This window comes from Macaca nemestrina, chromosome 12, assembly GCF_043159975.1.
Source record: "Macaca nemestrina isolate mMacNem1 chromosome 12, mMacNem.hap1, whole genome shotgun sequence".
Classification (NCBI taxonomy): Eukaryota; Metazoa; Chordata; class Mammalia; order Primates; family Cercopithecidae; genus Macaca; species Macaca nemestrina.
The window spans coordinates 85071999-85099759 of NC_092136.1; the positions used below are offsets into that span (position 1 = coordinate 85071999).

The following is a 27761-nucleotide window of genomic DNA, read 5'->3' on the forward strand; positions in this document are numbered from 1 at the left end:
TGCGGTTGTTCTTCAGAGCCATCTATCTTTAACTTTCTACTCTCATTTCCCACTTTCAAAATTTTTCAAATGGGTATTAGGGTGAATCTTATTAAATGGCCCGTATCTGACGACTTAGGATCTACAAAACGGCAAATAAGAATCAAACGTATGTGTTCCTTGGCACAGCTTGGAACACTACGGTCCTCAGACCAGGGCAACTGGGCTCTTTCCCCTGCGCCCGAGTTTTGGGGGACACGCGCCCCTCCCCATGCCCTACTCCCCCGACGCGATCTTCCAGATGCGCTCTTCCCCCCACGTAACGTGGAGTCCCTGGAGCTCACTCCCCTTCTAGACCACACTCCAGTACCCGGAATTCCGGGATTCATACCCAAACGGCCCTCAGCCTGCTCCAGAACCGTTCGGCCTCTGCCCATGGGACTTCTCCCAGCAGGCTGGGGGCAAAACTTAGGCCCCAAGGACGACCACGAGGCCGCAGTTTCGGGTGGATGAGCCGAGCAAGGACTTGCAGGTTACGGGAGGTAGGAGGAGCGGTAGAGCCGCGTGAGGGTCGGCACGCATGCGCATCAGGCCCCTCGCAGAGCAGCGCGGATCTGGATGGGAAAACGCGGGCTGGGTCCGTGGCTTCCGTTTGTACGTTTGCCCCTCCTCTCGCGCCCCTCCCTCTCTCTCATATAACGGGCCAGCCTGGCTTTCAAGGTCCCCTATATTATGGCCCCAACCTACTGTTTACAGTTTTATCTGCACACATGCGTCTCCTCTCCTCTTCCCAGCTGCTATGATTCCCCCAAGTATTCTGGGCATTTAAAAATACCTCTATGCTTTCTACACGATGCTGTCTCAACCCTTTCTCCCTTTTCTCCACCTGAGGAAATTAATCATCCCTAGGAGTCCTCCCCGCCAACCCAACCCTTACCACCAGGCAGGGCTAGATACTACCTATGTCTTTCCCCTGTGATCACAGTATATGTAATTATTATTATTATTATTATTGCCCTTAGACTGTATGAGGGCTCTTCCAGGGCAGTAAACATGCTTTTTTATGCTTCTTCTTAGTGGCTACCCCAGCACCTGGCACTCAGTCGCCAAAAATTATCTTTCAATGTGCTGTACTCATCAAAATCCCAGCTCCTCCAGTGACCAACTGGCCTTAAGCAAAATTCCCGAAACCAGTCTCCTCTTCCTTAAAATAGAAATGAGCACACTTTCCTTCTTGAATAGTCCTAAGGATTAAATAAAGTAATTCATCCAAATTGCTTCAGCACAATGATAAATAGTATGGGCTCAATAAAGGATATCCATGATTAACTTAGCTCATATATTCTGATTCTTGGTAACCTGTAGGAGGAAGTAAATAGTCCTTTGAAGCTGGCAGTGTGGTTTCTATTTTGACGAGAAAAGTTTGTATTTAATAGCATAATCTTAATAGAAGTGTGAAAAAATGGGTGTAAAAAAATTACCTGAGGTAAGGTAACACTTGCTTGGAAATAGTTTTATTAAAAAGGCACCAAGTCATATTTTTTAAGTAAATTCATTATGTAACTTGGTAGCCTTCACCAAAATGGGTGAGAAAAATACTACATTACAATCTATTTTGAGAGGTATTCATAATAATGTTTATATGTCAATACCTAATTACAGGAAGAAAATATACCTTTGAGAACTTTTTAAAGAACTTTACATGGATATATATATATATGTATATATATATATAAAACTATGCTTTTATAAGTATTCTTACAAAATGTAGGTATTACTACAAAAATACTGCAAGCATACATATACACATTCAGCTTAGATTTTTTTTTAAAAGGAAAAACTTAATTACAAAAAATGCTAATAGAAACAGAAAACAATTTCTGAGTTACTCTATAGATCATGTCTGCTATGATTTATTACCCCAAATTGTCTAATTGTCTATTAGCATATTTTGCAATATTAAATTAAGCTACTGGTCTCCTGCCTCAGCCTCCCGAGTAGCTGGAACTACAGGCGCCCACAACCGCGCCCGGCTAATTTTTTGTATTTTTAGTAGAGACGGGGTTTCACCGTGGTCTCGATCTCCTGACCTTGTGATCCGCCCGCCTCGGCCTCCCAAAGTGCTGGGATTACAGGCGTGAGCCACCGTGCCCGGCCTAAATCCTCTTTTTGAGAAAACAAAAAAAGGAATATTATCTAAGCTTGCAGAAAAAATAAAAATGGTTTTATATAACTTATTTGAATCATATTGCTAATATAGAATAAAATTGACCCACTTCGTTAAAGAACTTGATCTCAATCATTTTCCAAGCTAGTGCAAAATAAAATAAAGTCAGACAATTTTTTTTTCCCGCAAAGTATTCACGCTATTATGCTGATAACTGTTTGCTTACAGTCTCAACTATGGGAGACTATAAGCCTAACTATCTACAATGGGTAATTGTGCTAATTATTTTTCACAATGGCACATCTCACTGCATTTAGATTGACTTAAATCATAGAAGTTGCCAATTTAAAATCCTAAAATATATGAAGATAGCTGAGGTTGAGAATTAAGAAGTTATGGGTAGGAGAAGATACTACTAGTAAATTTAAGATTTCTAAGGCACAGAAGGAAATCTGGCAAATCTTGTGTATTCTAGGTGGTAGAAATGAAAATTAATAATGGCTTTACAATAATCACAACAATATCATAGTAAAGTAGCTTTTCTTTGAGTTGCCTTTTGTGCTTAAAAGTATAATAAATGGGATATCATCTTTACTCTTGCCATAATGCTAAGACACAAATATTTGAATTCTGAATTGCAGGCCAGAGGAAGCAGAAACTTGCTTATGGAAAGAGATGGCGGAGTTTGCCATTGAGTTCTCTCTCCTTGCTTAAAAGATCCAGGCTGTGCTTTTTGAAGGCTTCAGACTGCAGCCTGAGTTCATCGTAGGCCTTCTGGATCCCATCTACTTTGCACTGAAGCTCCTTGACTCTCAAGTTGCTGTCCACAGCCACTGCCTCTTGCTTAAACCGCTCTAGCGCATGCTTCCTGCCCTCATTTGCTATCTCCAACTTTTCCTCAAGCTGGCGGATCTCTGCCTGTTTGTTCTGAAGCACTTTGCCCCTTTCCATTGACAGCTGCAGCAACTCCTCTTTCTCTCTAGTGACGGTCTGCAGCCTGGCCTGCAGCTCCTGGCTCAGGCTGCTGTGTGTCTCCTCTGCCTTAGCCATCTGCTCCACAGCCTGCTGGTGCTGCTGCTTGAGAGTCTGCAGCTGGCTGCGCAGCTGTTCTGTCTCTTTGGTGTGGGTGCAGGCCTGCTGGCTCTGTAGCTCCAGCAGCTCCTTCTCGCGCGCCTGTGCCTGGCAAGCATCCTGAGCACACCTCTCCTTCAGCGTCTCTAGCTCCCCAGTGAGAGCCTCACACCGGACTGTGAGCTGTAATACTTTTGCCTCCTCATCCTTCAGAGCCTGGCTGAAGAGGCTGCTATTCTCCAGCTTCAGTTTCTCATTCTCCTCCCTTAGTTTGATGTTCTCACTCTTGTATTCATCCTTGAAGCGGATCATCAACTCGTGGTTGGCTGCTAGGGTCATAAAGCGTTCCTCTAGCTTCCGAGTGTACTCACCCTGGGCCTTGAGCTTCTCAGCCTCCTGCATCATCTTCTCCTCCAGCTCTGCATTGAGCAGCTCTAGGATCTGGCAGCGCTCCAGGGCCTCATCTGACCTCCGCTTCAGGATGCAGATGAGCTGGGACTGATCTTCAATGCGGGAGCGAAGCATAGCCTTCTCGCTCCTCTCCTCCTCTGACAGTCCCCGCAGGTTTGCCAAGGCTTCCCTCAGATCGTCCAGTTCCTTAAACTCCATCTCCTCTTCCTGGTTGTTCAGTTTTTCATTTTGCTTCTCTAAGCGTTCTTCAGGGGGCGAGGTGTCCATCCTGGGAGCCTGCTCTTTCTGGGGCATAGGTGCTCTCATCCACTAGGGGCTGACTACAGTCTTTTCCCCTCAGATTTCAAAAGCTGCAGGGCGTTGCTAGGGACTCTTGGCACTCCCCAGCAGTTGGTTTTTCCAGTAAGGAGTCCTGTGATTGGTGGACAGGTCTTCAGAATGTTATGAAGTAACAACAGGGGAATCTGGGGGAGTCCAGAGCCAATCTGGTAGGGTTACTTTTGCCTTTCTAACCAATCACAGCTCTCAGTTGTCAACTGTCTCAGTGTCTGGCCGGTACAGCAGAGAGATGCCAACCCCACTCAATCTCCAGCTGGCATCAGGGGAGGAAGCCTGACTCCACCTAATTTCTGGTAGTAGTAAACAAATGAAGCAGGCAATGATATATTTCTCCTCCCTCTCCCCTCTTCAGTTATCATGTAAATAAATTACTTTTTGTGGAAACATGGTTGGCTCCTCAAAAATTATTAATTTTTGAGGTCTATGAATACAAAGTAGTAGTGGTATTCTGAGAGCCAGGACCCTAAAAGGCTGCATATCTGCACTCGTGATGTTTGGCACAGCTCCCTTTTGGTATTTAGGTATTAAAATAGCAAACCCCAGTGAAATTTCTTTTGTTGTCCTTAGCATTGTCCCCACCTGGGCATAAATACTCTTTATTAGATATTTAACACCCCCTGTTTTTACCCATTATTAAAGTAAGGTTACAGAAGGAAGTTTAGTGAACCATATAAACATTAAAACAGAAAAAATAAGATCCAAATGAAGTTTGCCATTATATACCAAAGGCAACTCCTGATAGATTAAATGTAAACAGAAACTAGAAGAAAATGAAGGTAAACATCAAATCTCTGGGGCTAGGAAGGACTTTTTTTTTTTTTAATGTTAAACATTATGTAAGATCAGAAAGAGAAAGCTTACTCAAAAAGTTATGTATGATTTTTAAAATTATGTGACTTCTGAGGTCTCTCCAGCCCTTTCTTCTACTGGATTTTCCTGACATTTTACTCCTCAGACAAACCCAACTACTGAAGCCAAACCCAAATCCACTAACCAGATCTCCGGCCCTATCTTTTGGTGTTCCTCTGCTTGGAATGCCTTTCCTACTTTGTCCCTTGTCACTCTAGTAAAGCTTTTTATTCTTAGTTAAGAATCATCTCTGAAGCCTTTTCCTGGCCCCGACATGTCCAATTGGCCACTCACGTCTTTTAGTGCATCCACTATAGCCTATTTGTACTTCTGGTGGAGGATGTGCAAATTTTATTGCAGTCACTGTTTATCTGCCAGCTTCCCTCTGTTAGACTGTAAGATCCTTAAGGGCAGGGACTGTGTCTATTTCATCCTTGATGATTAGACTAGTGCCTGGCACATGGGGGAGATTCACATAAATGTGTATTAAGTGGAAGGTAAAAATCAAATTGAGAAAAATATCCATAATATGACAGACACTACATCACTACATTTTTTTTTTTTTTTTTTTGAGATGAAGTCTCCCTCCATCGCCCAGTCTGGAGTGCAGTGGTGGGATCTCGATTCACTGCAACCTCCGCCTCCTGGGCTCAAACAATTCTCCTGCCTCAGTCTCCCGAGTAGCTGGGATTACAGGTACATACCATCACACCCAGCTACTTTTTGTATTTTTAGTAGAGGTGGGGTTTCACCATGTTGGTCAGGCTGGTCTTGAACTCCTGACCTCAAATGATCCACCTGCCTCAGCCTCCCAAATTGCTGAGATTACAGGCATGAGCCACCACACCCAGCCCAGACACTACATTTTTAAAATAAAGATTTTATGCATATCAACAAAACATTAACATCTAAAAAGAAAAATAAACAATTCAATTCACAAAAATGGCCAAGAATTGAACCTCTACAGTGATCCAATAAATACAAGTTAAAATTAGACATAATTTCATGTATCAAATTAGTCAAAAACTTTTCTCTTAAGACTAGCCAAGACTGGAAAGGCATATTGAAATAGACACTCTCTTAAACTGTTGGTGAAAGTCAGTTGACAGTAGGTATTGAGAAAGTAAGATATTTTTATGGCTTTCGAACTAGTAATTCTTCTGGGGAGACCTTTGCTTAGGAAATAATCTGAAATAAAACATTTTGCTCAAAACTTTTCATTGTAATGTGGTTTGTAACAACTAAAAGTTGGAAACCCAAGTGTTCAAAAAAAGGGGAATGGTTACAAAAATTATGATACATTCATACAACAAATACTGTGCAGCCACTAAACATTATTACATTTATAGGTAATTTTTAATCGCACAGAAAAGTCTTATGTTAGAAATATAACTGAAAAAGGCAAAATACAAAACTTAAAATTCAGATGATTTCAATCCTGTGAAAATTAAGGGTAGGGAAAAGAGTTGACTATTCCTGTGGTCACAGTTTCTGGTGGTCAGACTTACTATCTCCCAAGTCATGATGATAAGGAAAAACCCTGGGTGTCAATATAGATATGGGATGAATTTTTAAATGCTTCAGATTTCACTGGGAACAAAACAAAAATGAAAGAAGAGTTTCAGGTTTTTCCCTCATTGTCAAAGATCAATGTCTCATGTTTCAAATCCTGAATTTCTTATCTATCTATGGAAACCAAGACTGAGGACTGGGGAAATTTCCTAAGCTGAAATTTTAACAACTACATAAACAATAGGATATTGAAGTTTTGTGAAGTGAGTTCCAAAGACTTTAAAAATGTGAATTAAACTTATTTGTAATTTTTCCACATTTCTCTTCTGTCCTTTTCCTTAAATTTAAAGCTTCATATGCTTAAATGGAGCTTATCTAGTCATTTTCAAGGCAAATGACTAGAGAGTTAGGATGGTCCTCTTAAATAAAAGGGTCTTACAAACACTGAAAATTTTATTTGTTGATTATATGGTTATCTGATATCGTAAAGTGAATTCACAAAATATATTTCCAAAGGGGAGGAAAAGAATTCAGAAAAATACTCAAAAAATATACATACCTTTTTTTTTTTAAAATACCAGTCAGGGTCTCACTGTGTTGCCCAAGCTGGAGTGCAGTAGTGTGATCATAGCTCACTGCAGTCTTGAATTCTTGGGCTCAAGCAATCTTCCTGCCTCAGCCTCCCAAGCAGCTAGGACTACAGGTGTGTACTACCATGTCCAGCTAAATTTTCCACATTTAAAAAAGCTTATATTTCTTTTTTGCAAATATATTTTAATACCCGTTTCTATTAAATTTATATTTACATTATTTTAAATAACATACATCTATAGATTATTTATCAAGGCCAAGAATCTGATAAGATCCTAATCAATATTCATTCATTTATTCAATAAACATTTGCAAGGTTGTTTGCAATGCTAGGTGCTAAAAATATATTAATAAAATAGATACAGTCACTATCCTCATATAACTTGGTTTAGTAATCACTTTGGTTCCTCTCTGTTGTGGTTGTCTTCTTTGCTCGATCATTTTTTTTCTAGCTACCCTCCTGAAAGTATCCTGTATATTCCCTTCCCAGAGATCCAAGGTGACCAGTGCTCTCCTTAGTAGTGACCAATGAGTCCTCTCCACTTATCTTCATGTCTTTCCATGCCTCCCTCCCTTTTAAAGCTACCATTTACAGAGCTCTTCTAGGTAGCGGGCATTTATTTGTACATCTTTCACTTAATTCTAATGATATTCTTGAAGGGTAGCCATTATTATCCACATTTTATAGATTACAGGTAACAAAGAAACCAAGGTTCAGAGAGGTTAAGCAAATTATCTCATGTCACCCAGAGAATAAGTGATACAGCCAGAATTCAAGTCTAGATCTTTTTGATACCAAAGCCCATGATCTTAGATCACACTTCATTTGTCCATTTGATCATTCATTCATCTCACATAGACTGAGAAACTATTATATCCAAGATTGAAGTCCCAACTCTCAGGATGATTACAGTTTAGTGATAGAGACAGATAAACAGATAACAACAATTCAATGTGACCACTGCTAAAGTAATCATGGATAAATTAGACATCGCTCTTTTCAAAAATACAGTGGTAAACACTGGATGTTACTGAAGGAACAAAGAAGGGATACAAAACCAGTCTTGGATGGAAGGGGCATATTAGTCAAGATTGTTTTAATAGAAACCCAATTCAATTTAGCTAAGCAAGTGGAAATATATTGGCTCACAGAAAGTGCACTGAAGGAGCTCATAGAGTCAAAGCAGGAGTGGCAGGAACGAGGTAGGACCTCAAGAACCAAAACTGCAGATGCAAAGCCACCAGGACTCTTTATTTCTCCATCTATTTCTCATCTCTATTGTAGACAGGGTGGATGTGTGATTTTCTCCAGCCACAGTTTGCACCAAGGACAGGGTAGTTCCACTGAATTTATGTGGGGATGGGATCTGTAACAGTGGAAATTAAAGAAAGCAAAAATTTTGAGGCTAGTGGCAAGAGAGTGGTTGACTGGCTAGAGGAGTGATAGTGGGAGATGACTGATAGGGGTTTGAGGGATGGAGTCCACAATGACTTTTAAAAATAATGTTACAGAATAATGAACTGAAAGCTGAGAGCATAGAAGATTTTGGTCAGAGTGGGATGTTTACATTTAATGCTTCAATGGTAGAACTTCCCAGTTACAAGGAAGTTCATGGATTTGTGTGGCTGAAAAGGAATAGAGGTTAAGGACATTCAAATTGAGGAAGTCAAGGAACTAAGAAGCCAGGGTGTCTGATGAACATTCATATGCTGTAGAGTCAGGTGCCAGGGTCATCAATGAATGAGTTGAGAAGGATAGTAGAGGACAAGAATGAGTGGAAGGGATAATCATAACAGCAAACATTTACAGAATGCTATCTGTCAAAAGTGAGCACTATATTGATTCATTTATTTTCACCTATAGAGTAGGCACAATGTCCCTCCTTTCTTTTTTCTCTTTTTTTTTTTTTTTTTACAGATGAGACACAAAGAAGCTAGATAACTTGTCCAAGGTCACACAGCTACTAAGTGGTTTAACTGAGATTCAAATCCAAGCTACCTGTTTCTGGAGGTCACTTAACCATTACACTGTACTCCCTTCCTGATACACTGTACTCCTTTCTAAGGCTGGACAACACACAGCCTTAGAAACATTTACAGGAAGAGAGAGAAGCAATGATCTGAAATCTGATCCCACATCCTGATTGAGGTACTGGGTGTGAGAGAGTGAGTCTTCTTTTTGTAAGGTTAAAGGAGAACCAGTTCTTTTGGAAAAAGCCAGCCAAAGAAATAGAGGGAATAGTCTGTGATTGAATCAAGTATGTGGGGACATGTTTTTTAATAAAACAAACTAGTGAATAAGCCTGGGAGAGAGTGAAGATGAGAGTAGATGAGAGAGCAATCCCAAAGCAGAATGGGAATGAAAGTACAGTGGAAGGAGATATTTGGGGCTTTTTACTCCTATAGTGAGTATGGATGCCAGGGATCTGAAAAGATGTCTAAGCAAGTTCCCTGGAAAATACAGCTGAGGGGAAGGGTGGTAGGCATCTCTGAAAGAAGCTAGCCTAGGTTAACAGTAACCATGCTTTGGGTGGACTGCTAGACCATGTGAGAAGTCCATGGAGTTCCCAGGATCCTCACCACCTACTTAGAAGCTACAGTAGTCATGGTAAGTGGAAGAATTTAGGCCTCTCTGAAAAGAGTCAGCAGTGACCCTTACAAATTTTACTTCATTTTAAAAATAATGGTATTTTGAAATATTTTCACTTGAGGTAGAAACAAACTGCATGTATGCCTAGCTCTTGATTTCGCCAGTGTCTATATAAGGTCCCATTCTTCTAACAACGAACCATTTTCCTTTGGCCACAGGGTGGGCACATTACCCAGGCTAGGTGAATCATATTATACCATCCACAGTGAATGGTCCAATAGGTGGGCATATGACACAGACCTGGCCAGTTTCCACCATAGGTCTCTCAAGCTGAACCTAGGAAAAAGAAGTGCTTTAGCTGAGAGGTTGTGATGCTGAACCTGGCTGAGGTGCTATTTCTCACTCCCTGAAGGACAGAGATCACATCTGAGTTTCTGGTTCCAGCCTGCAGGTCCCCAAAATAACCTAGGTTCCTGCAGTACTTCTTTATTCTGTGACCTAACCCAGTATATTTCCAATAAATCCTCCTTTTTGGCTTATTTGCAGTTGGGCTTCTGAAAAAAAACAAAAAAAAAGCCCTAAAATATGCAGTTCAAGAAAATGCCTCTAGCTTAAAATAATGTACTTTGAAGTTTTAGCAGGGTCTTTGCCTAAAAGTTACACTGGCTCAAAAGCATGTCAACCCGAGTTCACTAAAGAATTCAAGTTGCCTACATTTTTTAAAAGAGAATATCTCTGTGTCTCCCAGGCTGGAGTGCAGTGGCACAATCAAAGCTCACTGCAGCCTCAAACTCCTAGGCTCAAGCAATTCTCCCACCTCAGCCTCCCAAGTAGCCAGGACTACAGGCACACACCACCAAGCCCGGCTAATTTTTTTAGTTTTTCTAGAGATGGAATCTTGCTATGCTGCCCAGATTGGTCTTGAACTCCTCAATCAATGCTCTTGCCTCAGCCTCCCAAAATTTTGGATTTACAAGCATGAGCCACCACACCCAGCCATGCTTACATTTCATAAAGCATGAAGCTCACACTTGGCCTTCCTTTTGAACCAGGAGAGATTCATTTTATGACTTACACTTTCTTTTTCATGTGAAACATCTCCTTGGACTTCTTGAGTCAGTCAGAAGTGCTGTGGATAGATGCAAGGAAGGTGGGGGGTTCTATTGTCCACTTTGGTGTTTTGAAGATGAGGGATCGGGGGATAGGACAAGGCAGGCAGTCCTGGTCCTAGATGGAGAGATAATGGAGCCAATCTCATTAGTGCTCCAGAGCTGGCCAGATGCTGGTTTTACAGGTAACTGAAAGAAAGGCTGAGAAAGTTACTTGTACTATGATGTGGCAGAAGCCAGAACAGGGTTTGTGCTTCTGCCACTGTGCTCTAGGAAGTGTGACTCTAATTAGCTCATTTTGCCCTTCCTTAAGTTCAGAGCAGGAATGAGAAATAGAGCTGGACTAAGCACTCTAATAAAAAAACCTGGGTTGGGAGGCCGAGGTGGGCAATTCACAAGGTCAGGAATTCTCGAGACCAGCCTGGCCAACATGGTAAAACACCATCTCTACTAAAAATACAAAAATTGGCGGGGCGTGGTGGTGGGCACCTGTAACCCCAGCTACTCAGGAGGCTGAGGCAGGAGAATTGCTTGAACCCAGAAAGCGGAGGTTGCAGTGAGCCGAGATCACGCTATTGCACTCCAGCCTGGGTGACTGAGCGAAACTCCATCTCAAAAAAAAAAAAAAAAGACCTGAGGAGACAATGGAAAGGGCATTGACCTAGGTTAGTTGCTCTTATTGGCAAGTGGGTAGAAGATTCTAGTATCTGTTTGGGAAAAGAGGCAAGTATTCTAGTTGTTTTCAATGACATTTATGAGATGCTTGTTGTTAGATCCCATGTTCACCTGTCACTCAGGCTTTCTTGAACCTACATTAAATCAGTGCTTGTTTTGAGAAAACTAAGCTGGTTGGGTCCTAAGGAAGAGTAATGTGCTTCATATACTAAAATCATCCCCAAAGGATTTTAACTACTTAAAAAAAAATCCTTGAGATCTGCTATGTCCTTTAAAACAAAATAAATAAAAATAAAACTCCTACTCTTAATAACACAGCCAAAGTTGCCCACTTAGAGGAGATGATTCCCAGAACTGTAGTGAAGACTGTAGAAATATTAGCCCAGATGAAGTTCATTAGCCTTGTTAGGAAATTTAGATGTTTAGAATTCCTAAAATATTTTATTTAAAATGAGAAGTCAGGCTAATTTTCTAATACAATTTAAATCAAATGACAATTTATTCCAAGGGTTTTTACAAAATACTTTATGAAAATTTTACATACATAAGAAGTACAGTATAACTGAACAACTTACATTCTAATTAAAACTTTGTTGTAAAACATGTTTGTGACTACTCTTATGCTGATTTCATATAATAAAGTTATAAGAAAAACAATCATATATATGCAGGGTTTTAAAAAAATAAACTCATAAAAATACAGGCTTGAGATCTATCTTAGAATTAAGTCAAAACAAGCCAACAACTGAATTTTACCTATGGCCAGTGGGTGGCACTAAAATACATTTGAGGCTTGTTTTAACTGCCTGTTTTCTCAAGGCAGAAAACACCAGTAAATTCAGTCTCATTGTCCTAACATGGAATTCCGCATTTTATTAGAGATTGCAGAGTAAATAGTTTCTTAAGATCCACTTTTTTTTTTTTTATCATCACTGATGTTCTGTCTCCATTCCGCGCCCCACTTTGAGTATCTTTCTGCTACTTTTTCCCACAACCTACAAAGGTCCTGCAAGGGTACCAGACCCTCTTAACTGTGGCACAGAATTGTGGTGTGAAACACATGATGGCAAACAAGAACATTTTGCTTATCAACAATACCCCGTGTTTAATGCTCTGGGGCAACTTTTTCTTTGAAGCAGCAGCAGATGTTCAATTTTCCTAGCTTGTTCAAATATATTCTTTAATGTTAGAGTCACAAATTACACATTTTGTTATTATTTAAATCCCTTGGGCCTTGTAATCAAAGAAGCACATGCAGATTGGCTTTTACATGCTGTATAGTATTCCTTAGATGCAATAGATAGAAAGTGAGGATATTTGTCCACCTACTCAGATTTTCAAGATCAGATTCCACGGGTTTAGTAGTTTCAGTGGAGGAGCCAGTGGAATTTGGGCTCATTTGGAAATCTTGGCAATCAAAAGCATTCTGAGAGGCAGTGTTGCTTCAATCCAAGTATTGGGGGAGTTTACCATTTTCTCCCAGAGAGCAACTTCCTCTGAAGTAGAGTCCATCCAGTCCACTTCAGTCCCATAACTTTTACCTGAAAAAAGGAAGCTTTGTATTTATAAAGAAACAGCTCATTGAGGGTAGGGGAAAGAGAGAAAGTCATTCCCCAATTATAACCACCAGTGGAAGCTAAGAAGAGCTTTCTTCACTGGGAGGGCAGATGTGAAACTCAATATAAGGAAGAACTGTTCAACTGTCTGAGTGACTCCATTTTTGTGATCATTACCATAATTCCCAGAGCAATGATTTTTCTTCAAGTTAATGTAAAGGCCAGATGAAAATTCATCAGGGAATAAGGGAGTTAGGAGTACTCCTGTACTGGGTTGGAGATGACACTGGATGAGCTCTAGGTTAGTGTGACTGAGGCTTTAGTGTCTAACAGACTCAATTTTGAATCTTGGCTCTGCCACTTTGTAGCTGTGTTACTTACTTTCTTGAACTATCAGTTCCTTTGGGGGTAACATTAGTAACTACCTCATAGACTTGTGAGGATTCAATGAAATAATGTAAATAAAGCATTTAATACAGTGACTGGTGCTCCATAAATGTTATTGTTATTACTCAAAGCATACATTTAGGACTATAAATATTTTTACAGGGCAGACTAGTGATGAAGGTTTTTCTGTCCCTGCCACTGCCACAATAACCTAAGCTCTATATGGACAGACACTTCACCCTGTTAATCCTCGTATCTGGAGCCCTTGGCACACAATCTGACATTTCTTTACTCATTTATTTCACTATACTTAACAGATATCTGTTTTCAGGATATCTCAGTTTTCACTGGGAAGAAGCAAAGCAACAAACAAACCTCCAGTATCTCTGGAAAAATTTGGCTCATGGAGAATTAAAAATGTAGCAAACAGTACCTGTTCCAAAGCCAATCCGAAGACCTCCCAAAAATTGGTTGGTTAATTTGTAATGGTCCCAGACAGTAAGCTCTACACAGGCTTCCATCAGATCTTCAGGCCTGAACCCATCATACACCATAGTGTGGTTGAAAATAGGGTTGGTGGTTTTCCCTACAGCTCTTGTCTTCTGGCGACTTTTCCTACTTGTATCTGGAAGGATGGTACTACAAAAAGAGGCATGATTGTGGGAGCATTTTAGTAAGATAGTGAACATTCATGCTTTCAATACATAACAAAACAGCTACTAAAGATTGACAATGGAGGAAAAGATGTGGAGAGATAGTGGTGGTGGTGGTGGTGGTGGTGGTTTGGCAGACAGTGGGGTTTGCGGTAGGGACACATCATGCTGAAAAGACTCTGGACCTAGAGTCAGCTACACTTGGTTTGAATCCTGACTCTGCTACCTCCTGGGTATGCATTTTAGGGAAAGTTACTCAACCTCACAGATACTTGCTTCTTCATCTATAAAATGGGAATAGTGATGCTGATTTCATAAGGTTAAAATTAGAATTAAATAACATATGCAAAACACTTAGCTCCATGCCTGCATTTAGTAAGTGCTCAATATGCTAGTAATCACTTGAGGATTCCTTTAAAATTTGGAAGCACAGGCTATCCTGATTAGCTGTGATAGCCTAAGACATCTGTGTTACACAGAATAGAAAAAGAAGACTCCAAATTGCTAGATTTGACTTCAGAAATAAATCATGTAATTTTTTTTACAATCACTTACATTTCACTTATGGTAACAATTAAATGAACTTTAACCTACCATGCCTCTTATAAGTGGCAATATAAGACAATACAAGTGGCAATACAAGGCAAGAAGGTCTGTGAATGATCTCAGAATGTGACTGACTGACTTGGTCTCAGAATGAGGCTGACTTGAGCCAAAAAATCTCACCAGCTGACATCTATAAAGAGTACGTGTAGGGAAAATCATAAATAATATCATCTATGCTACTTGGATATATGTCACATATATATTTATTTATTTAATAGAGAAGGGGTTTTGCTGTGTTGACTAGGCTGGTCTCGAACTCCTGGGCTCAAGTGATCCATCTGCCTCGGCCTCCCAAAGTGCTGGAATTATAGGTGTGAGACAACTCGCCCTACCAGATATATGTCACATATATTTGAAAAGCTACAGTTGGTCTTCTGGTAGACTACATATAAATAAAATTAGTCAGAGAAACTAGGAGAGTGCATTAATACCTGTTTAGTTATTATTTACTAGATACCAGCCACTTTATATGTATAACAGAGAAGAGTTTGCCATTTAAAAACCCAGACTGTCTCAAGCTCTTAGTAAGGGCTGATTAACAAATCATTTTCCATATATGTACAGTCTCATACAATGACCCTTTGCAAATACACCACAAAACAGGTGAGACAAAGGGGAGAAGGAATTCTCCCTCTCCATAAAGGAGTCAAGGGGTGTGACATGTTACCACTAGAAATTTAATAAACTCTTTTGAACTGATTATTGCCCTCACCAACAGATGTTTTCCCTAGAAGACATTACATACTGAGTATGAGGTCTCTAGTTTCCTTTGACCTCTTACTTTATGATTTTAAAGCTAAATGAAGCCTTAAGAGTTCATGATATAGATTCCTCCAATTCATGTTTCCATTATCCCAAGTAAATTCATTTAAATTATGAATAATGAGTCAGCATTACAGATATAGAGAACCGAAACAACCAGCAAAGGCCAGGCTATAGAACTGATACAGAGTTATCAATACTATTACCATTTAACAAAAGAATTTAGATGACTTCCCCTTAGCAGTGGTAGATCAAGGCATTCCTTCACCCAGATGTGCACTTCTCCAGTTGTAGGAAGCTTTTTACCTATAACAGAAAAAGAAGAGAAAATTTTCACTGCCAGTTCTCTTTTTGGCAATACTGCATCCAAAGCTGTCAGCCTAAAAATGTTCTGGCACGGAGATACTAGCTAGTACTTGATGATATCATCTGAACTGATTAAATCTATATAGTCTTAACTAAGTCTTTCATAATCTGGTTTTACTGAACTCAGCTCTATAAAAATAATTCATATTGACTGTAAGTACAGAGTATTACATCATTCATACATCATTCATTTGGGGTTTTGCTTGGTTCAACAAAATCAGACATCAGGAATGTGAATCATTCATTTACAGTTATATTCAAAATATCTCAATGAAATGCATATACCTTCCAAATATTAATACCAGTATCAATCGGTGCTAGTGGAAGCCATTTAAAACATATTTGAGTGTAAAGTACCCAAAACAAGTATTGGCTAAGGTAATCATTTTTAAGAGTAGTTACACTTTTTTTTTTTTTTTTTTTTTTTTTTTTGAGACATGGTCTCACTCTGTCACCCAGCTTGGAGTTCAGTGGTGCAATCATGGCTCACTGCAGCCTCAACCTCCTGGGCTCAAGTGATCCTCCTACCTCAGCCCTCCCGGAGTAGCTGTGACTACGGGCATGTGCCACCACACTTGGCTAATTTTTAAATTTTTGTAGAGAGAGAGTTTCGTCATGTTGCCCAGGCTTGTCTTGAACTCCTAACCTCAAGGGATCCACCTGCCTCAGCCTCCTAAAGTGTTGGGATTACAGGGGTGAGCCACCACACCCGGTCAAGAGTGGTTACACATTTTATAGGGATATTGTATGTATATATGTAATAGTTAATATTATGGGCAGACAGTTACTAAGAACTTGGCTTAGTCTTAAATTGTTGTCTAGACTGGGTTCATATGAACAGAGGAATGCCACCAGATTTTTCTGACTGGGTTAGCTCAATCAGTTAACCAAACAGTATTTAGTGAGCATCTATCATATGCTCATCTTATGCTATGCTAGGAACATCATTAGATATACAGAGAATACATGAAATAATCTATGTCCTTGGGAAATGTTTATAGTTATGCTGGAGAGAATAATTCAAATAAAATGATAAAAATGTAATATACAGTGAAACTCCAAGTTATTACTGCAATGTTCTAGAAGATGATACGATCAGTGAGATCTAATATAGTTAGGAAAAGCTTTATGGAGGAGATGGGGCTTCGTCTAAGATTTTGGTAGGTTGAGGAGAAGAGGAAGCCATTTCAAGGAAGAAAAACTACATGGGCAAAAATTCAGACATGGTGGCACACATCACAACACACAATACCCCTGCCCTCTACTACCAAGTGATAGAAGGTAAAAGGAAAATGGGGTTTCTATGAATGTTGACTTTAAATGATAGAATACAAATTATATGCAAAATAATCTACCTTTTAGGAAAATCCAGAAGTTACAAGGTGGTAGTCTGACAGCAATCTGGCCTGAAAATATGCTTTGCTTGCCCTCTAATTCTTTCTTTTTGTGTGGGCGGTACAAACGACATTAGAATGCTTTTCTTTAGTTCAGTTACTATCCTCACCATCAATTATTTCTTCCATCTCACTAGCTTCACTGCCTGGTTACTGAAAGCATTTGAGTTTACAACCCCTGATTTCAGCCATAATGTTCATACAGATTCTTAAAGAGACTAACTTGGGGAACTCCCTTGGGAAATGGATCAAGGAGCTGGCTGGCATTCATTTCCTGCTAGTCTCTTGCTCCTTAACTGGGCTGAAGACCTGACAAGGAGGCAACTGATAATCTTGAGGGAAAAGCTTTATCTCTTAATGAGACCCTGAGAGTGGAGGGCCAATGAGCTTTAAGTTCTCTGGAGTCCTCCTAATTCCCACCTGTGAAAAAGAACACTCAAGTTTTATTCTTATAGCACTATCAATAGGTCCAAATTCTGAACACAGGAATACACAAATTCTGAATACAGGTCATTCACATTGTGCAGATACAAACTTTTTGGAGAGTGAGGTGAAACCTAAGGACTATAAACTAAACTAAAAAAAAAAAAAAAAAAATGAGAATTTTCTCATAGAAACAGAAAGTAGAATGATGATTACCCAAAGCTGGCAGTAGGGGAAAAGGAAATTGTTGGTTAACAGATACAGAGTTTCAGATTTGCAAGATGAAAAGGTTCTGGAGATCTGTTTCCCAACAGTGTGAATATACTTAGAACTACTGAGTTGTACACTTACAAATGGTGAAGATGGTAGATTTTATGGTTTTTGTCACAATAACAAAAAAAGAACTTTCTTATTTACAACTGTGAATAGACTCATTTGGTCTATACGTTACTAACTTGATAAGTTTGTTTAGGGCCTCACCTTTGAAAATGCATAATAAATACTGGGAGAAGAGAACGATAAGGAAAGGAAATAAATCTGAATAGAAAATCATTACATACCAGGGACTGGCTCTGGGACATACTGGAGAGCTAGTTTCATTTCACCTCTGTTTTCTGCTTCAAGGGCAACTGGTGCTGTCTGAAAAGTGAAGAAATGTCAGCAGGTGTGAGACAGACTTTTCATTCTGTTTGTTGGTACAGGTCCTATTAGAGAACCATATCTGTCCCATTTCTGGGACCATGTGTCACTCATGAGTGCCTGGATTAAACTTTATCTCTGCATCAGAACTAGACTGTTGCCTTAATACCTGGGAAAGCTAGGCTGTATATCTTGAAAAATCTTGCAGGATACCCAGAAAATATTTCAAGGCCTTTAGTCTCAAAGATGGTGAAGAAACCAGAATGGCTTTCTTGGAGATGGGAGAGGTTTCTTAGAATGCTTTAATCTTAATCAAAACACAAATATTTTGTTAGCTATTCAGCCAGCATATATGACAATTTATTTGTATTCCCTTTATTTGAAGGAGTATGAGACAGTGTGTGAAAGTAAGGGGGAAAAGGCTATATCTTACATTTTCAAAGCTGCACTAATCTGATTATTTTAGGCCAAATGCAAAGAAGTCTGTAAGTATAACAAAGACTGAACAAGAATTTTTTTTTTTTTTTTTTTTTTTTTTTTGAGACGGAGTCTCGCTCTGTCGCCCAGGCTGGAGTGCAGTGGCCGGATCTCAGCTCACTGCAAGCTCCGCCTCCCGGGTTTACACCATTCTCCTGCCTCAGCCTCCCGAGTAGCTGGGACTACAGGTGCCTGCCACCTCGCCTGGCTAGTTTTTTTGTATTTTTTAGTAGACACGGGGTTTCATCGTGTTAGCCAGGATGGTCTCGATCTCCTGACCTCGTGATCCGCCTGTCTTGGCCTCCCAAAGTGAACAATAATTTTTAAAATTTCTATCTGTTATTTTCAAGTACACCTTGAGTATTCCCTATCTGAAATGCTTGGGACCAAAAATGTTTCAGATTTCGGATTTGTTTTTGAATTCTGTAATATTTGCATATACATAATGAGATATCTTAGGGATGGGACCCAAGTCTAAACACAAAATTCATTTATGTTTCATATACATCTCCCACACATAGCTTGAAGGTAATTTTATATAATATTTTTAATAACTTTATGCAACCTATCACATGAGGTCAGGTGTGGAATTTTCCACTTGTGGCATCATATCGGCACTCAAAAAGTTTCAGATTTTGGAGCATTATGGATTTGAAATTTTTGGATTAGGGATGCTAAACCTGTAAGAAAGATAGTTTTACTTTCAAATTCGGGCTCTTTAGAGCTTTATTTTCAAAACATGGGTATGTATCAGAAACATAATGGTAGCTAGTTAAAAATGAGATGATTTTGGTATCTTCTGAGGAGTTCAGGTCTTGGGTAGGGCTAGAAATAAGTGCTTCATGTGATTTTGATATAACATTTGAGAATCATTTCTTTAGTGGAACTAAAACAGTTCCACTGTTGTGTAGACAATAAGTAATGGTTTGTATTAGTTATTTATATTTATCACTTCCTACTATGATGGACTAGCTTGGATCACATCAACCCCTAAACTAAGAACAATTTAAAAGGCGGGATTTTAAATATCAAATTGAAAGTGCTAAATAAGTATTAATACAGACGGGACTCAAATGAACAAGATCTTAGAGTGTGACATTCTTCTAAGCTTTTCACTTTGAGGCATTTAAGTAGTGCCAAACTGAGCACATAAAAAGCCTAACAGAAAGAGACTGAAAAGGTGAGCAGGACTTTTAGCAGTTTCATGAGGCTGGAGAGACAAAACTTGGAGTCCATGGCCTGCCAAGAAGGAATGGCATTGGAAAAGCACTCTAAACCAGTGGTTTTCATAGTATGGTTTCTAGGCCAGCAGCATTGATGGGGAACCTGTTAAAAAATGTATATTCTTGGGCCCATAAATCTTGGGAATAGGGCTCAGAATCAGGTGGGTGGTTTTTTTCGTTTTTTGTTTTTTGTTTTTTTTTTTGAGACAGGGTCTTGCTCTGTTGCCCAGGCTAGAGTGCAATGGTGTGATCTCAGTTCACTGCAACCACCACCTCCCGGGTTCAAGTGATCCTCCCATTTCAGCCTCTTGAGTAGCTGGGACTACAGGTGCATAACACCAATCCCACTTAATTTCTTTGCAAAGGCAGGGTTTTGCCATGTTGCCCAGGCTGGTCTCCATCCAACTCCTGGACTCAAGCAATCCACACCTCAAACTCACAAAGTGCTGGGATTACAGGTGAGAGCCACCACATCCAGCCCCAGAATCTGTAATTTAATAAGTCCTTCAGGTGAATCAGATGCATGCTGATTTTGAGAACTACTTCCCATGGCTTTCAGTTGTAACCTCTGAAGGGCCTTAACCTAGGAATATGAGCAAACAAAAACTAGACCAGATCACTTGAAAACTGGGCTTGTGCTTCAAAGTCAGTTCATTCCCAGATTAAATGAAGGTGGTCTATGCCTGCTTTGTCAGAAGCAAAAGTAAATCTTCCCAAATTATTCCTAGAACGTTCTCATATGCAACACCCCACATATGATTAAAAAATGAACAGGCATATCAAGACAAAGAACTAAGCGTCCAAACTAAGATTTTAAAAAACAGATAAGCAGAACTCACAAATTTTTAAGATATTGAAATTTTCAAGTACATACATTAAATAACTTTGCATGCTATATTTATAAAGACAACGTTAAGATAGAGAATTTTAGGAGAGAAACGGAATCAAAACAGAGTTAAAAGAAAATATACTTTTGAAAATATAAGTTTTATATTATAGATTGGCTGAAATCGTAGATGGTTTTAACAACAGAATAGACAGCAGATAAAATTGTTGAATTGTAAGACAGGTTATCAAAAAATGGACTGAAATATAAGAAAAAAAGAATATACAGCATAAGAGACATATTGGACAGAATAAAAAGGTATAATATACTTGTAATTGGAGTTTCCAGAAGGAGAGGAAAAAATAGTGGGGCAATAGTAATATTTGAAGAAATAATTGCTGGTAAATTTTCAAAGTGATGAAAGATACCAAAACATAGATAAATTCAAGCAGCTCAGTGAACCCCAAACCTCAGGATAAATTAAACTACACCTAGGCTCATTATAGTACAACTGCTAAAAATCAAAGACAAAGAAAAGTATCCTAAAATCTGGAAAAGAACACATAACCTTCAAAGGAGCAAAAATAAGACTAATAGCTGACTTCACAACAGAAATGACCAAATACTATGAAGTGACATCTTCAAAACACGGAAAGAAATAATTGTCAACCTAGCAACAGAGCAAAAATATCCCTCAAAGATTGAAAAAGATGTTATGATACCAAGAAAATCTGAAAGAATCTGTTGCCAGGAGATACTCACTAACAGTAAAACTAAAGGAGAGTCTTGAAGAGAAGAAACAACTCCACGGAGAAATCCAGGAAAGGAGAAAGAGCAATGGAAAGCCAAATATGTGGTCAAATCTAAATTAATAGACTGTATAAAACAATAATAGTAATGTCTTATGGGACTTAAAAATATATACAATTAAAACATGACCAAAAATAGCACAAAGGATGGGAGAATGGGTAAATGGAGTTAAAATGTTCTTGGTTCCTTTCATTGTTCTGAAAGTGGCAAAAGTTCTCATTTATATTACAGTTTTAATTCAAGGGTGCATATTGTAATCTCTATAGGAACTAATAAAGAAAAATGAAAATAAACTATAACTGACATATTAAGACAGAGAAAAGAATGGAATAATAATCCCAAAGGAGGCAATTATGAAAATAAGAAAATAGGAAAAACAGTAAGATACTAGGTTTGGACCCAAATATGTCAATAATTACATTAAGTGCAAATGGACTGGATAATCCAATTAAGAGACAAATATTTTAAGACTGGAAAAACAGGCCGGGCGCGGTGGCTCAAGCCTGTAATCCCAGCACTTTGGGAGGCCGAGACGGGTGGATCACGAGGTCAGGAGATCGAGACTATCCTGGCTAACACGGTGAAACCCCGTCTCTACTAAAAAATACAAAAAACTAGCCGGGCGAGGTGGCGGGCGCCTGTAGTCCCAGCTACTCGGGAGGCTGAGGCAGGAGAATGGCGTGAACCCGGGAGGCGGAGCTTGCAGTGAGCTGAGATCCGGCCACTGCACTCCAGCCTGGGCGACAGAGCGAGACTCCGTCTCAAAAAAAAAAAAAAAAAAAAGACTGGAAAAACATCAAAACTATTGCTTATAAAAATATATCTGTACTACAAGAATTTTAAAAGGCTGAAAATCAAAAGACAGAAACAAACTTCTCATCAAAAGGAAGCTAATAGAACTATACAAATATAGGCAAATTAGATTTTAAGGCAATAAGTATTACTAGAGATAAAAAGGGAATTTCAAGATGATAAAATGGTTCATTTATCAAAAAAATATAACAATTCTAGTTGTATGTATATATAATAAGACAATCTCAAATACAGTGAATTAAAAATAATAAATCTAAAAGGAGAAAAAGACAAATCCACAATTGTAACTCTACGAGTAATTCACAGTACACACAGACATAAAATCCATGAGGATATAAAAGATTTCAGGAACCAGTTTTGACTTAATTGATATAGAACATTACATCCTTTAACCATCGAATACACTTTGGTTTCAAGTGACACATGGAACATTTATCAAAATTCAGCCAGATATTAGGCTAAAAGTCAGTATCAAATTTCAAAGGATTGAATTATTTAAAAGACCTTCCTGTAGTCTCTGAAACATTTGTGTTAAATGATTTAAACATTCTCCCAGTAACCTTTTTACCTTTCTTTTTTTTTCTCTAGTTTAAAATTATCCCAAACTACAGATCTGTGCTCTGAATTAAATGCAGTTAAGCTTTTTCCTATACACCAGGCCCCACATCAACCAACCAAATAAACAAACAAAAAACTCCAGACTCACCTTCCGCTTCAGAGGGTACCATCTCAATTGTTTATTCTGTTTGTTATCCCAGTCCCATGTTTCCAAATCAAGTTCCACCTCCCCTAGGAAACTATTGCGCTTAAATGTATCCCGATGCCAAACGGACAGGTTCAGCTTCTGTGTCTTTAAGACTTGTTTTTCAATTTTATACTGAAGTTCAAAGAAGAAAATTAAATGATGAATAACATTACTTGATGCCAAGGTTATGACATACATATGAAGAGAAAATTCATCTGTATGTATCAAATTTTCTTATCTGTTAGGTTTCAAGTCCCAAAAATATTGCAAAGTCATCTTATTCTAAGTGTCTTGTTTCAAAGAGGTAAAAATCCATCTTTCATAAAAGCTGATTTGCTTCCCCACTCTCGAAAAGCAAGCCAAGACTCAAATATCATAGTTGGTAATAGTTCTCTAACAATAAAAGCCAATTTTTCAATTTTTGCTGAATATTTTTAGACTAGATGTAATACAAAATTCAGTCTAAAACACAAATCAAGTTTAACACAATTCTCTGTTTCCTACTGAAGAACAAGGTATTTTTTTAAATAGTCTTTTTAGAGCAGTTTTTGGTTTACAGCAAAACTGAGAACAGTATGCCATGTATGCAGCAACATACACACACCTCCCCCACTATCAACGTCCCACACAGACAAAGTATTTAAAAAAAAATAAACAAACTTGTCTTTTCCGGCTTCATATGGCCAAGTAGAAAAGATCTGGTATCCTAACAGTTTTTCATCTCAAATGTAGTCAATCTTTAATTATATATAATCATGGAAAGGACAATAGTACTTCTAATCTAAAAATAATTTCCATTTGGCTTCATGATGTACTACTTGAATGTCCATTGTGGTTGTAGCAGGTCTGTCTTTCTCTGAGCTTAACATTTAAATTATCTGGCTTTTCCTGAGTATAGGGTTGAGGTAGTTGACCCAGAAATAGCTAGGGTACTAGGGTATATCATAGTCAAACTGTAATTAAAAACTTGCTACAAAAATTCCACAGGTGGTTAATTCAGACCATGGATGACTGAGTGTTGATTTAACTGCTTATTTTTCCAGAGGATGATCAAATACTTGGACAGAGTTTTCAGAAAGAGGGAATGAATAACACCTATTTTTAGCTTTAAATGATCTGTTAGTCATGACTAAGGCAGCATGATGTAGTTTTGGGGGAGAAAAAGAATATGAGCCAAGTATACTTTCTATTCATCTGTCCATTTATATTTCCAGTAAACATTTTTTGAATACCTATCCCAAATTAAGGATCAAGATTTATTAAATGCTTAATGTGTGCTGATCTTTCACACAAATTAACTAATTTACTGTTCTCAACTGCTAAGGTAGGTAGGTAAGTACTATTATTATCTTCCTTTTGCAAATCTGAAAACTAGCATTATCCCCACTTGGCAGATCCGAGGTGCCCAAAGACACACAGTTTACAAAAAAACACTGAGTTGGTCCCTACCCTCATGGAACTTACAATTTAGTGGCAAGGAAGACAATTAAACCACTAGTTAAACTGCTGTTAACATATCCTGCTATAAAGCAAGATTATGGGGGCAGCAGACAGCAGGAGAACTTAGGGGTTAAGTATAGCTCCTCATAAAGAGGTATTTAAGACAGTGGAGGAGGTAGTTAGGGAAATAATGTGTGGAAGAATATTCCAGCCTGAAAGAACAGAAATTCACAGAATTGTGAGAAAATGTACTTCCTTAAAATAATAGAAAAGAATTCAGGGTGACTGGAACAAAGACTATGAGAGAGGAAAGTTGAGGCTGGAGTTCAGGTTGTGAACAGACTGGTGTGCATGTTAAGAAAGATTGCTTTGATCCTAAGGGTTATAGAAAGCAGAAAAATTGCATAATCAGAATTGTGCTTTTAGAAGATCACTCTGGTTGCAATGCTCAACTTTATCAGCTGTGGTGTTTTTTTTTGTTGTTTTGTTGTTTTGCTTTTTTTGAGACAGAGTTTCACTCTAGTTTTCACTCTAGTCACCCATGCTGGAGTGCAGTGGCATGATCTCAGCTCACTGCAACCTCCGCCTCCCCGGTTCAAGCCATTCTACCTCAGCTTCCCGAGTAGCTGGGATTATAGGTGCCTGCCACCATGCCGGCTCATTTTTGTATTTTCAGTAGAGACAGGGTTTCACCATTTTGGTCAGACTGATCTTGAACTCCTGACCTGACCCCAAAGTTGCTGGGATTACAGGCATGAACCAACATGCCCAGCCAAGCTGTGTGATTTTAAATAAGTTACTTCATTTCTCCAAGTTTCATTTGCCTCATCTGTGAGATGCAGACACCAATACCAGCCGGCCAGTGTATGTGTGGGCAGTGAATGAAATAATGTATACAACATTCATGGTGTTTTGTCTCAAACAAAACAGTCTCAGAACATTTGTATTCCTTTCCTTCTCCTCTCTTGGTGACTGACTTTATCCTGTAGAGCTACTACCCAAGAAGATATGGTAAATAGGTCACCATCTGGGATTTTCCTATTGAGAGAGTTCATAGATACCCGCAGTATTTCGTTATACACAGGATTCAAGGTTTTCTTCACTACGAGTGTTTTCTTCTTGCCCATTTTGCCTTTGTCTGGTAACAAATAGGCCTTTACATATCTAAAAAGGAGAATTGAACAGACAAGAAAGTCAAAGAAAATAAAAGTGATGTTTCCACGTCTAGTTTTTTAAATACATTGAAAACTGACCACAGAAATAATTATTTCATGACACTAAGAAAAGCAATGAATAACAAATTTTCCCACCAATACCTTTATACTTAAATGTGTAAAGGGTTTTAATGGAATTGATCATTTAATATTGTTCCGAAGATTTTTAATGGACATTTCCAGAATTCCTTTTTTCCTTTGGCCTTAACTAATATGCAGGGGTGGAAAGGAGCAGAAAACACACTTCTAGGCCGGGCACAGTGGCTCACACCTGTAATCCCAGCACTTTGGGAGGCTGAGGTGAGTGGATCACCTGAGGTCGGGAGTTCAAGACCAGCCTGACCAACATGGAGAAACCCCATGAGCCACGCTGGTCTCAAAAAAAAATCAAAAAACAAAAAACAACACCACACACACACACACACACACACACACACACACGCAGCTACAAAATTAGGTGGGTGTGGTGGCGCATGCCTGTAGTCCCAGGTACTCAGGAGGCTGAGGCAGGAGAATCGCTTGAACCTGGGAGGCGAAGGTTGTGGTGAGCTGAGATCGTGCCAGGCTGGGCACCAAGAGTGAAACTCCGTCTCAAAAAAAAAAAAAAAAGAGGAAAACACACTTCCAACATAGAGCTTAAATCTGTTAGTTTGGTTCCCTCTGAGAAAACGCTTTGGTGCCGTATTTTTTTTCTTTTTTTTTTTTTTTTTTTTTTTTTTTTGAGACGGAGTCTCGCTCTGTCGCCCAGGCTGGAGTGCAGTGGCGCAATCTCGGCTCACTGCAAGCTCTGCCTCCCGGGTTCACGCCATTCTCCTGCCTCAGCCTCCCGAGTAGCTGGGACTACAGGCGCCCACAACCGCGCCCGGCTAATTTTTTTTTTTTGTATTTTTAGTAGAGACGGGGTTTCACCGTGGTCTCGATCTCCTGACCTTGTGATCCGCCCGCCTCGGCCTCCCAAAGTGCTGGGATTACAGGAGTGAGCCACCGCGCCCGGCCCTGGTGCTGTATTTTTAAGTTTTTGTTAGTGTCTTTGAAATACATTCATCTTAGTAAATACCTAGTCAAGTTATCTTCAATATTAAAAAAATAAAGGATGTTGAGCTTAGTTATTTTTATAATAAGAATAAGAAAAAAGAATTGGGCTTGTCTCAGCAAAGTAAGAATCAGACTTCTGCACAGGGATAAGTGGGGAATACCATTCAGCGTTTGCAAAAAAAAAAACTGAAGTGCAATCAAACCTGTGATTTAAAAAAATAATTTTAGCAATTTCCTCTAAAGTTCTGTAAGATATAATTTAAATATGAAAATTCTCTCATTCTAGGGTCTTAACTATTTTTATACCACTGAGCATTATGAAGTGTGTCCCATGTGTCCCTAATTTTGTAAAACGTTTGAGAGTGTGACAGAAAGAGACAGGTTCAGGTCCTCATTCCTCATTTTGCTTCTATCTGAATTCACATATATGGGTTACTTGTCTTCTCTGGTGCTTGCGTTCTTATCTGTAAAATGAAGGAACTGAACAAGATGACCCCAAAGGTCCTTTCCAAGTTGAAACATTTTGTGCTTCTCTGTGATTTTTATAATTTAATGCTTGACATATGCTTTATACAATAAAACAGCATTTTCCGCCAACTTTTCAAACATTCCTTTTAACACATACCCTCCCTCCTCTTTGATTATTTCCTTCCAATTCCTATAAAGATTGACAGTTTGAGAACTAAGAGAAGGTAGGTGACTCTAAAATGTACTTACGGGTCTGAACGCTGTTTTTTTACATCCACTGCTGCTAAGTCCTTACACTGGGCCACAAAAACATGCAACTCCTTCAGTGACTCCACATATTCAATTGCAAACTGAATATTTCCTTTAACTTCCAGATTTCCAAAGTCTCCACTATAAACACTCATCACACTGCCACTCACCTGAAAGCATCAGAAATGCATAGTGTTTGTCTCTGTCTTGTTCTTAAACCTAGCACAAGGATCATGGATATAATCCTTACTGGCATTATTTCTTTAGCTTGCTTATAAAAGCAGTTAATTAAATATAGCATAAAGACATATCTATAAAGACAACCTGACATGATATACATGACTAGAGTTTTTTGTTTCATTTTGTTTTTGAGATAGAGTCT

General features: G+C 38.9%; 2 protein-coding genes across 37 annotated transcripts in view; both read right to left on the reverse strand.

Moving 5' to 3' along the window:
- Positions 1 to 2669: 2669 nt before the first annotated feature.
- Positions 2670 to 4024, reverse strand: LOC105468855 (coiled-coil domain containing 89). Its single transcript, XM_011719294.2, has one exon. It carries the CDS (start codon positions 3932 to 3934, stop codon positions 2810 to 2812), a length of 1125 nt encoding a protein of 374 aa, XP_011717596.2. The 5' UTR covers positions 3935 to 4024; the 3' UTR covers positions 2670 to 2809.
- A 7736-nt stretch (positions 4025 to 11760) lies between these two features.
- LOC105468858 (synaptotagmin like 2) overlaps positions 11761 to 27761 on the reverse strand; it is a 163001-nt gene continuing 147000 nt past the window's right edge. For all 36 annotated transcript variants that reach the window (XM_011719304.3, XM_071075380.1, XM_011719303.3 and 33 more), the window contains 7 exons: positions 27380 to 27549; positions 25475 to 25577; positions 22935 to 23105; positions 18001 to 18079; positions 15464 to 15563; positions 13670 to 13875; positions 11761 to 12834 (listed from right to left, as the gene is read on the reverse strand). In XM_011719304.3, the coding sequence (XP_011717606.2) occupies positions 12689 to 12834; positions 13670 to 13875; positions 15464 to 15563; positions 18001 to 18079; positions 22935 to 23105; positions 25475 to 25577; positions 27380 to 27549 (975 nt within the window). In that variant the 3' untranslated portion in view covers positions 11761 to 12688. The remainder of the gene's footprint in view (positions 12835 to 13669; positions 13876 to 15463; positions 15564 to 18000; positions 18080 to 22934; positions 23106 to 25474; positions 25578 to 27379; positions 27550 to 27761) is intronic.